General features: G+C 34.1%; 1 protein-coding gene across 1 annotated transcript; it reads right to left on the bottom strand.

The window, feature by feature from the left end:
* Positions 1 to 274: 274 nt before the first annotated feature.
* On the bottom strand, positions 275 to 7,448 carry LOC107289317 (L-threonine 3-dehydrogenase, mitochondrial). The gene is made up of 8 exons (XM_015818050.1): positions 7,259 to 7,448; positions 6,393 to 6,435; positions 5,919 to 5,989; positions 4,487 to 4,636; positions 4,193 to 4,365; positions 2,337 to 2,427; positions 1,468 to 1,737; positions 275 to 833 (listed from the first exon to the last, which is right to left on the bottom strand). Exons 1-8 carry the CDS (start codon positions 7,440 to 7,442, stop codon positions 685 to 687), a joined length of 1,131 nt encoding a protein of 376 aa, XP_015673536.1. The 5' UTR covers positions 7,443 to 7,448; the 3' UTR covers positions 275 to 684.
* Positions 7,449 to 10,801: the final 3,353 nt, after the last annotated feature.

A 10,801-nucleotide genomic window follows, 5' to 3' on the forward strand; every position in this document is an offset into this window, starting at 1 on the left:
ATGCTTCTCTTCTATGAAGTCTCTCCTTAATACTCCTCTCCTTCTCATGTCATCTACATTTTATAGCCCAGGAAATTCAAGGTAGGACATTAATTTAGTTTTAGTTGTTTTTAAGGCTATGCACACTTCAAAATGAATAGGAAAAGATGCTTTGATCCTTAAACAAGGTCAGCACCTCTCTGCTCACTCATTACACTAGCTCAATTTTTTTCAACCTTCTACAGAAGCATTTTTGGTCAAGCTTGGATAGAATTCTAAAAAAAAGTGGCTGCTTTAATAAATAGCAAAAGATGATATGTTCATGTGAGTTCCAAAGTACTTCTTCCAAATCCTTACTGAAGCATGCATAGCGCTAAAAAAACAAAACAACAAAAGAGTATATTCCAAATAAACATTTAGGACTAGGAAAGTAATTGCAGCTAATGAACAAGTATTTCCTGAGGGTCCCTATAGATAGACACCTTTCAGAAGTACATACAAAGTTTTTCTCGATATATGCATGTATGTGTATAAACTGTATGTATGTGTGCATATCTTTAGCAAATACACTGTATATGCATGTATATTTCTTCAACAAAAAGAAAAGCGAACGGAGAAGTCAATAATCATGTTCAAATAGCAGGCTCTTCAATTCTTAGTAGATGAAGCGCTCTGAGACATCTGATGGCTGCATCATATAAAGACTTAGCTGACTTGAGCAACTCTGGAAACGGAACGGGCAGAGCTAAGGAAGTTGAACATAGTGGTCACCAGGTCTGGAAGATCATAATCATGTTTCCATTGCCAATCTTGGCGAGCATTGTTGTCATCAAAAACCATTGGCCAACTGTCAGCTTCAACAAAAATAAAGAAAAACATATATATTAAATCAAAAGTAAGGGATTTTGAAAGTCCAACCCAAGAATTTCCCACTTTTTCTCATTTAGGGAGTTTAGAAAACAGCAATTTTCAAACAAAGAAAACAGTTTGAAGAGAGAGGATGCTAAAACTCTTTTCTAAAACACAGTGCAGAAAAAGCAGCTTCTTATGCTTCACAGATTTTTCTCTCACTGGAGATAAAACATATTATTTAAGGTATCTGCATACATATTTAAGAGCTTTTAAAACCCAGTCATTACAATCCCATTTGAAAGTCATCCCTTTATCAGATAGAAAATCCAGCTAAGATTTCAATGCACACTTTGGCACAGATATTGAGCTTATATCTTATATGGATTCCTGAAAATGTATAAAAGGACAAGCTGAACTGTTTCAGTTTGGGATTCATTTTTTTTAAAAATAAATGTGAGGTTTATCTGGTGTTATTAAGCAGCTTAAAGTCTCTGCTAGCCCTAAGCAATGGAATTCCATTCTTATACATTTTGTCAAAAAAAATCTGTCAACAAGTTTGAAAGAACAAAATTGACCTAGCCCATTGTCATTAATTGCTTCATACAGCATTGTAAAAGGCCAAAGCCAGGTACTAACCAATGGCTTGTCTAACAGGATCTACATTGTAGGCAACTTCAAGTTCTGGAATATGCTTCTGGACCTCTTGAACCAGCTCCTCAGGTGAAAAACTCATGGCATTGATGTTGTAAGTCCTCATGCTCAGCTGCTCAGCAGGTGCTTCCATGATCTCCAAAGAAGCTCTAAGACAGTCATCGATATACATCATTGGCAAGCGGGTGTCTGGTTTAAGATTACATTGGAACTTTCCAGTCTTGAGAGCATCGTGAAAAATTTGGACTGCATAATCTGGTAGAAGAAGAAAATATGACAGCATGCCTGGTTCAGATGATATAACACTAGTTGAAACTCCAGTTACATATAAAAAAGCAGGCTATCAATATATGCCAACAAAAGGTAAAATGAAAGGATGCTTAGAAGAGTAAATTAATATGAAAAACACAGAAAGTTTAACAGGAACTGTATTAATTAAAATAGAGGTGAATGTTTCATATACCTTTTAGAGTCCAGAGCCAAACTACATTTATTTATTTATATTATTCATGTAGATTTAAAAGAAAAATGCATAAATGTAGGTTAAGGAAAAGCTGTCATTTAGACCCTGGTCTAGAATAAATTCCTTATCAAAATCTGAGAAACCTGGTAGTTTCAGGGAAGCACCCAGTAACCCTTCCTCAGTCTATGTTTTTTTGCTTCCATCCCCTCTAGTTTACCTGTCAGGACCTAAGGAGCTCTTAGCAAGAGAATGGCCCCTGCATGAAAAATGTACAATCGTAAGCATAAGCAGAACTCCTTGCTTTTCTTGTGGTTCTGCCTTTATATTCATTGGCTAAATTACTCACGAGTTAATATAAAAATGAAAGATTAGACTGCATCAGCTTCCTTACCAGTTGTTCCTCCACCAGGCTGGGAATCTGCTGAGATAACGCCAGGATATCTTAAACACCGGAAATCTAGCCCATACCTATAATGATAGTACTAACATACAAAATTAAAAGGGGGAAAGAAAAAGAAATGAGATGCACCATTAATTGTGATCAGTCCCAAGACAGATCTAGTTACTTGTTGCAAATCAAAGCTTTATGTACTATATTGGTGAGGATGTTTGTTAATATAAAATAGTATGTTTCTAGAGACAACATTCACTGTAAATAATCATATAGTGAACAGCTCAGCTCACATTAAAGCCTACTTGATGTGAATCTTTAGTACCCAAAAGCACCAGAAAAACCTGTTCCTCACTGAAGTTAATTTCCCTGGAGCCATTTGTGGTCATATGAATTGCACATTTTGCTGCTTACTTCTTCAGAAAACCTGTATAAGTTTCCATGGGATCCAAGACCTTAATAAAAAAAGGTCTTGATTTTCATTGATGGGAGCATACATGTAACAGTTAAAATTGCATCTAGAAAGAGGCAGAGACAAATTAAATGAAACCAGATGCATGACAGTAGTGAAGAGAAGGAAGGACAGTTTCTGCCAAAGGGGTAACGGAAGAGAATTGGCCTTGGGGATCAGTAATACTGCACAGGCAGCAATATGATGCCTTCTTGACTGCATTCTGATCTCCAAATTCAAAGAAAAAGTGGAAACTGAAATGGCTTGCCAGAGAAAGATCTTTGGCTTCAAGAAGCCATAGATTCATAGTGATAGGTGAGAAAGACTGCTTCAGTAACACCAGAACATTTCTGTTTCTACCATGAGTCATTCTTTAAAAAAGCTAATTGAAATATAGTAGAATTGTGGCATATGGGTTTTATTTAAGAAAATGAACTGGTTAATGTCCCTGAGATTTTTTTGGCAACATTTGTGGCTAGCCTGGTTTCTTCTTCCTAGGGACTAGAGAGGGACTGGCTCAGGGTCACCCAACAGGCTTTGAGCCTAAGACAGGACTAGATCTTATCGTCCCCTAGTTTCTAGCTTGATGCCTTTAACCATGATACCAAACTGCCCTCAAAATGATCATAGTAAAATAATATTATAGAAAAAATATATTAATACAAAATACAGAATATGTTCCTTCCATTTCTAAAATACATATCTTGTTACAGTAATGCTGATGCATATTTTAGCTGTGTTCATGTGTGCTGAATGTTTAATTCAGTTATTTAAGATGGCAACAAAAATTCAAGTATCTAAAATGGATTTAGCTACCAACCTGTCTTCTGTCTAATGTAACAGAAGACTCATAGCCTGAAACTTCAGTAGGGTATCATTGACATATATTTGCCAAACATTTATGGATTATGTCCAGATGTAAGAAACCCAGCAATTCTCATCTTATGTAGTATGCTGGCTGTTAGCCACTTGAATCTGGACACAATCCAATGATCAACAATCTTGGAAAAACAAATAGTTCTTCAGTATTTATCAGTTTTGCTCAACGGACTATAGTTTTGACACTGTAGTTAATACAAGCATACTACTTAGAAAATCTATTAATTTTCAAGTGTGTGTTGCTATTTGACTTCTCCTGTAACTGAAACATATCTGCAAAGGCTACAGTTAAGAGAATGTCAGTGCAAAAGCAAAATAACAAGCCATAATAAATATTCAATATTTATTTAAGTTATAGTATTAGGCTAATATTTCAATTGTTTAGGGAAAGTCAAAAACCAGTTATAAGAATAAAAAAGAAAGAAAGATGAAACAAAAATTCAGCTACTGGCTTTTATAGCATTTTCTATTATATACCTAAATGTGAAAGAACGAGGTATTCTTACATCAAAATGCTTATCCTTACCTCTCCCATAAGTTCAGCATGAACCTTGGAAACTCCATAGATTGTCCTTGGCCTTTGGATGCAGAGATCAGGGGTTGGATTCCTAGGGGAAGTTGGTCCAAAGGCACCAATTGTGCTAGGAACAAAGAGACGCAAACCATGCTCGGCAGCTATATCAAGAATGTTGTGCAGTCCTGGGAATAGCAAACAAGAGTTTTTAAGCCCAAACCAAAAAAAAGAAAAAAAAGAAAATCAAGACTTCTGTAGTGTGGTAGGTATACCTAAACAAATAACACTAAATGTGTTAAGACATACCAGTAATATTCACAGATCTTGCCAAAGGGACATTAGCTTCTCCAACTGCACTGAGCAAAGCACTGTAATGAAATAGCCAAGTAATCCTGTTGTTTACCACTATCTCACGAAGATTCTTGTAATCCAAAATATCAGAGTAGATAAAAGGACCTAAGTATAAAAAGAAGGTTTAAAATAATCCATGCTGTGCTGAAGATGTCAACAGCTTGTAAATATAGTCAATGACATTTTCAGTTAAAGAAGGAATTTGAAGAAATTTCAAGAATTTCTAATTCCACGTTCTTTATGAATACTGTATTTGCAATACATTAGCATGTACAAATATATACTGTAGGATATGCAAGCGCATGATGTGTGTGTCCACATACTATGGGTTATCCATACAAAGTCACTACAGAATGAACACATTTTAGTTGCAGCAGAGCTTTGATATATTTGGAATGAATTTCATTTTATCTAGGACATATACAAGTTTGAAAACCTATGAATTTCTATTTTACCCAAGATCATAACAAGGCACTTAGTATATATACAGTCAGAACAAGACCCTCTGAAAAAGCTATGCATCAAGACAGTATGAGAGTGAGCTTAAAAACACAGATTTTAGTTAATATAACAATTATGCTTGTTTCAAAGAACAGTTGTTAGTTTAACTTCTTTGCTTCTTGGAGAATTTTACTATGACAGACCATTTATACTGTCTTTAACAGAATTTCAGACACATATTTTAAAAACTGGCACAGCACATCATTTTATAGAGCATATAGCACTTGGGGCAGAGAGCTCATTTCAGTCAGTATAGCAAAGGAGGCATGATCTGGGTTAGCCAAAATTGAAGTTGACATAGCAATTAAAACACTGCTTTAAATATGTATTTCCTGCATGGAATGCCACAACATTTTATTTTACATATCCTTTGTCATATTTAAAACTCAGGCAATGAGTTAGCAACAATCAAATTAGCTTAGGTCAAATTAAATATATTTTCTCTGACATACACACTAATCTCCCATCAATTTCTACAAGGTTTCTGAAGAACTGGAAGAATCCAGTGACACAAACAATATGACAATGATTCAATTGTGTCTCTTCATGCTCTAATGCCTCCAAGCTATAAGCGTACTCTATGATATTGATTTTCTTCTGCACAAAACAAATTAAACAATGCATATAACATTACATTTGCTGTTCTCATTTCTTATGGCTGGATTATCACAAACATCTTTCATTGCGGGCAACATTCACTGCCTGAAAGAGGAGGAAGAACTGTGGAGAAACTTACAAGCTTGAATCATATACTTCAAGGATGATTGTAAGGATTAATATTCAAAAACCCAAGGTTTAACTAAAAGAAAATGTCCTAGTAAAAAAAACCCTACAACTCCTAGAATATAATCACTAAATATTTCTCTCTGTTTCATATAGTACTTACCACTATAGAAGACACTATCAGGGGGCTTTCTAATATCTGACAAAATCACGTTGTTCTTTCCAAAGCGTTTTCTGGAGAAGACACCATAATTAATGTTTCATTTTCATTTTGAACACAGCTTTTAGAGCAAAACTTATTCTAATATATGAGATGCCCTTTTTAATCCATATTTCCTGTACTCTTTAATACTGATGTTTCCAACCACCACCCTATCGCTCTCCAAAATAAGCATAACTAACTAGGCACATTTTCACTTACCATTTTTTATGCTAAACCTATTGTATTATTTTCTCGTTCCACCCCATCTCTTCCCCCCAAAATAGGGTCAAGATAATATATTAGAAAAGCAATGGTTTATCTGTAGCTGCATATCATAGATGCAAGAAAACATTAAAATACAGGAAGACTTATAACCTTAAAAATGAGATAACAGAGTCCTCATTGTTAACAGAAGCAATGAAGGTTATAGCTTACCTTAACAGTTTAGCAAGTCCTACTCCAAGCTGGCCTAGTCCCCCTAAAAAGCAAGAGTATAATGCATGTAAATTATAGTTGGAAATCTTTTTTTTTAACCTTTCATATATAAGGACTATCCAAGAGCAGGAGATGTTGATGTTCCTAGAAAAGTTCACAGAAAAGTTTAATCGACTGATAAGACCGTGGCACTTTTACAGATGTAAATTACTGAAAATGGCTGAACTGAATTACTTTTTTATGCATAAGATGCCTACCAAGGTCATCTGTCTATACTATGATGCAACATTTAGTTCTATAGACATATAGAACGTATCATATATCAGCTTGGGCTGATGGAAACTGAAGTCCGAAATATTTGAACAGCATCAAAATTGGGAAAGAAGATATAAGGATTCCAGTAAATGGAACAAACCCAGAATACAATGTCAAGTGTACAGAAATAGTTATGGAAAGGCAGCTTGAAGGAGATTATTTTAAACATATGTGAAGCCTTGCTACAGGGGCTGTAAATTGTGAGTGATAAGAGTAGTAACCACGTTATAAAAAACAAGCACCCTTATCTTCTAGGTCTCTAGCTATGTGCCATGCAGATAGGAACTAGATAATTTTTTTCCAAAGCCCTGTTGTTATCAGGAATTGCTTTGGGAACAAATCTATTGTTCTTTAATGATGGAATTGCTATAGCCTGGATTAAGAAGAGTTGAACCATGTCATAACAAAATTTGGGCTCCAACCCACACAAAACGTGTTTAAATAGAAATCAAATGAATATCAATTCACATGATCAGATAAAATTAGTAAAAAAGTAAATCAAAACATCTCATATTAACCAATTTCAAAGAAGCATCTAAAATTTGACTGACCTGTAATTAACACCCGTGGATGATCAGTTTCTGAAAAACATACTGAATGAAAGCTGGCATCTGATGGCACTTGCCGGGGTGAAATGCTAAGACATCTAGCTGGCACAAGAGCAACCTGACAACCACAGCCAGGTTTGTTCAACAGATATTTAACAGCACAACTCAAATTCCTGATGGCGGGCATTTTTCAACTGTGCTGGAAAAAAAAAGAAGAAAGTCATTGAGTAGTTGTTTTATCACTGCAAAGTGACCAGTTTGATTTCTGAAGTTCTGGCAAGTTACCAATAAAAGGGATAGAAACAACAGTTCTGTCAGCTGCAACACATAAAATGCTCTTCCCCCATCTGCTTTTATACTACCAAATGCCCTGTACCTGATTGTTAAATATATAATAAAATAAATGGGATGTTGGCATACTCCAAATATAAACTGGCATCTAAAAACCTATTTATTACCTGCAATATCTTTAGGATTCACCAAGTTCTCAACAGGATAATATTTGAGGATATTTAGAAGCTAGTTCTCCTAATAAATGGGAAGGTTATAAGTTGCCATGCCACTCTTGTTATTTTATATGTGTCAACCTCACATTTCCCAAACTTCAGATATGCCTTGCCACAAAAGATTGCCTACTTTTGATGTTAGATTAATCCTTCCCAATTTGAAGCTGTTTAAACACATGCACTAATAATTCCCTTAATGTTTAATTAGACAGCCACTGCTGAGTTGACTGGGGATGGTGGAATTGCCCTCACAGCACATCTGAAAAACAACAGATTTGGAAAGGCTATTGCAGATTAGAGATGAGTAATCCATAGACCTTGAGCCCCTTGATTATCAACCCCACTACATGGCCAAAGCATATAGTGGATTATCCAAGTATAATTGATTCAACAAAGATAGTACTTCCAGTTACCAGCCATATTATGGTATATATAATTGTATTCTGATTATTTACTAAAACCATCTGCAATGATAATTATTTCTACAGAACAGCATTCAATACAGAAAAATGTAGCATGTTCCATAGATAATTTCCATACACTATAGCCATCCTATTAAGACTTCCAAACATTCACATAACTTGAGTGAAAATGTTGCATCAGTTCAAATTATATACATATACATACATACATACATACATACATAAATACATACATATATATATAATATAAAACCAACCCATTAAATTCATATAATCTCTAGTTCAGTATTTCCTCTCCTTGAAATGGAGAGATGCTATAAAAATGCATAATCTTTCAGAAACCACAAACCAAAATTATATCCTGCTATTCAACTCACAGCCAAATTACAGCTTTAGCAGTTTAGTTTTGGTTTCACTATGAGTAAAGTCTAAAAACAGAATATTTCATTATTCAGTTTTAGTGACTAACTATGCCACATCATATCTCTTTAGAATCAAGTCCATTAACAATGTCCTAGCCATTTGTTGTGCTGTCAAGCTAACATAAATGTTAAGTTAATTTATAAACTCGTTATTGATGAAATTATAGTATTTTTCTTCATTCTTTGCAAATGAACAAAAAAACCCTCAAGAAATTATTTTACACTTCAAATATTAGGAAGGCTAATAATCATAATCACAATCATTCAATTTAGAGACTCTACAGCAGTTCACAGGATGACTTACAGTTGACAGGAAAAATAAAAAAACTTAAAAAACCCACAACCAACCACCTTTTAACATTAAATTATAATTTTGGTCAGAATTCATCAAGTTTAGAATATCCCCCTAAAATGAACAAAGTACTTATTAACTTTAATATTAATACAGTGTCTTACAAATCAGTAAAAGAACCAAGCCTAAATTGTTTCAGGAAAATGATCAAAACTCTACTAGATACATTTTCTTTCAGTCTCATTTTACATTATTAGAGATAGAAAAAAATCTGCTTTCAATTCAGTGCAAAAAAAAAAAAAAAGCTGCAAACTTTCCCACTCCCTATGTAAAACAGATGGTGCCAGATAACCAGCTTACCTTCTTTTCTGCAAGTGGTTTTGAAAAGCAAAAGAGGTATATTTATAGGGCACTGCCTCTCTGCTAAGCCAATCAGGTTTCCTGAAGTACTGGGAGTTGTTCACTACATAGAAAAGGGTGTGTTCTGTGCATGTCCTATCAGCAAAAAGTGGAGACACATCATGCTCCTCTTTTTCAATTTCAGAGGACATGACCTCAGACTAGGCAGAAAATGTAAAGAAAACACATCACAGGACTGCTGGGGATGTTTTTTTTGGAAAAGAAATACTGTTGTATTTTGCTTTTCTCTAATCAGGAAAGTTAAATTAACTCTGCACGATTATTATGAAAACTGCAATTACAATATGAGGATAATGTGATTTCAAAGTGCAGTTTAAAATTTATAACCATTTTGTATCGAAAAATATTTCAAAATTTCATTCCTTATGAAACTTGGTCTAATTTGCATAAGAAAATGAGCATCACTAGTGATGCGAATTAGAAAGTTTCCTACAGAAAACATTGGAAAAAATTTCCTTTTAGAAAATAGTTTTCTGTATCACTAGTTATAATCAAGACATATGTTCAAGCCATTTGGGCTATTAGTGCAAATATCTTTTAAATTCAGAAGCATAATAAGCACTCAAATACTATTGCTTTGTAATTTTTTGGATAAAGCATCACCATGTGAAACTAATGGTGTTAATGTGGCTGTTATCATTGGAAGAGGCCCTTTTATTTAAAGTACTATTAGTACAACCCTCAAAGAACACCAAATATCAGATTTGTAGTCAACAGACTTATGTAAGCCTGTGTTATTGGCAGCTAATAAAATATCATACCACCATGTGACAGATTACTAGCATGACAAAATAACCAGAAACACCTGTTCTGTAGGAGAACAAAAAAACATGTCTATATAAATTAGACACTAGTACTTTTTCAGTATCAATAGGACTATTTGTGGAAAGATACTATTAAAAAGAGATGATAAAAATCTTAATAGCTGTGAGGTTTTAGAATAGAAAGTATGAGGCTGTTCAAACACATTAAATAATATTTTTAGAAATCAAGATTAAAATGAATAAATTCTTTAAACATGACAGAACTGTTAGCATTGTAAGCAGTTACTCAAAAGCAGACTTTTTCTCACATTCTACAGAAAAACACTTAATAATGTCACTGGATCATCATACAGTTTCTCATAAAAGCTGCCTCCTCCTTGGACAGAGGTTATAAAGGTTTTGTTTGCAGTAAGGGCAGGCCATTTTTAGCAGAAAGATAATAAAGAGCCCAATTAGGAATATACTGGATTCTTTCAAAATCAAAATTATTACATGTATTATTATAGTTCCAAAACTTTATTACTGTAAGTAATGCGTGAACATAGTGAATTCAATGAAAATTTTCATTTCCTAGTCAGTAAAATGATAAAAAGTCAGATGGTATCATTTCCATTAATAACAGTTGTTTATACAAAGATTCTAAAATCCATTTTGGGGGCAATACACAGGTCACAAAATAATAATCTGTATAGTGTATTACAAGGATTTCAACATTTTTTT

The sequence above is a fragment of the Protobothrops mucrosquamatus genome, unplaced genomic scaffold (genome assembly GCF_001527695.2).
Source record: "Protobothrops mucrosquamatus isolate PMUCROS unplaced genomic scaffold, P.Mucros_1.0 scaffold669, whole genome shotgun sequence".
NCBI lineage: Eukaryota > Metazoa > Chordata > Lepidosauria > Squamata > Viperidae > Protobothrops > Protobothrops mucrosquamatus.

Coding starts and splice junctions, on each gene's coding strand:
- LOC107289317 (XM_015818050.1), bottom strand. CDS start 7,442: ATGCCCGCCATCAGGAATTTGAGTTGTGCTGTTAAATATCTGTTGAAC. Junction 6,436..7,258: donor TCCACGGGTGTTAATTACAG/GTCAGTCAAATT, acceptor CTTGCTTTTTAG/GGGGACTAGGCCAGCTTGGA. Junction 5,990..6,392: donor GGACTTGCTAAACTGTTAAG/GTAAGCTATAAC, acceptor TGTCTTCTCCAG/AAAACGCTTTGGAAAGAACA.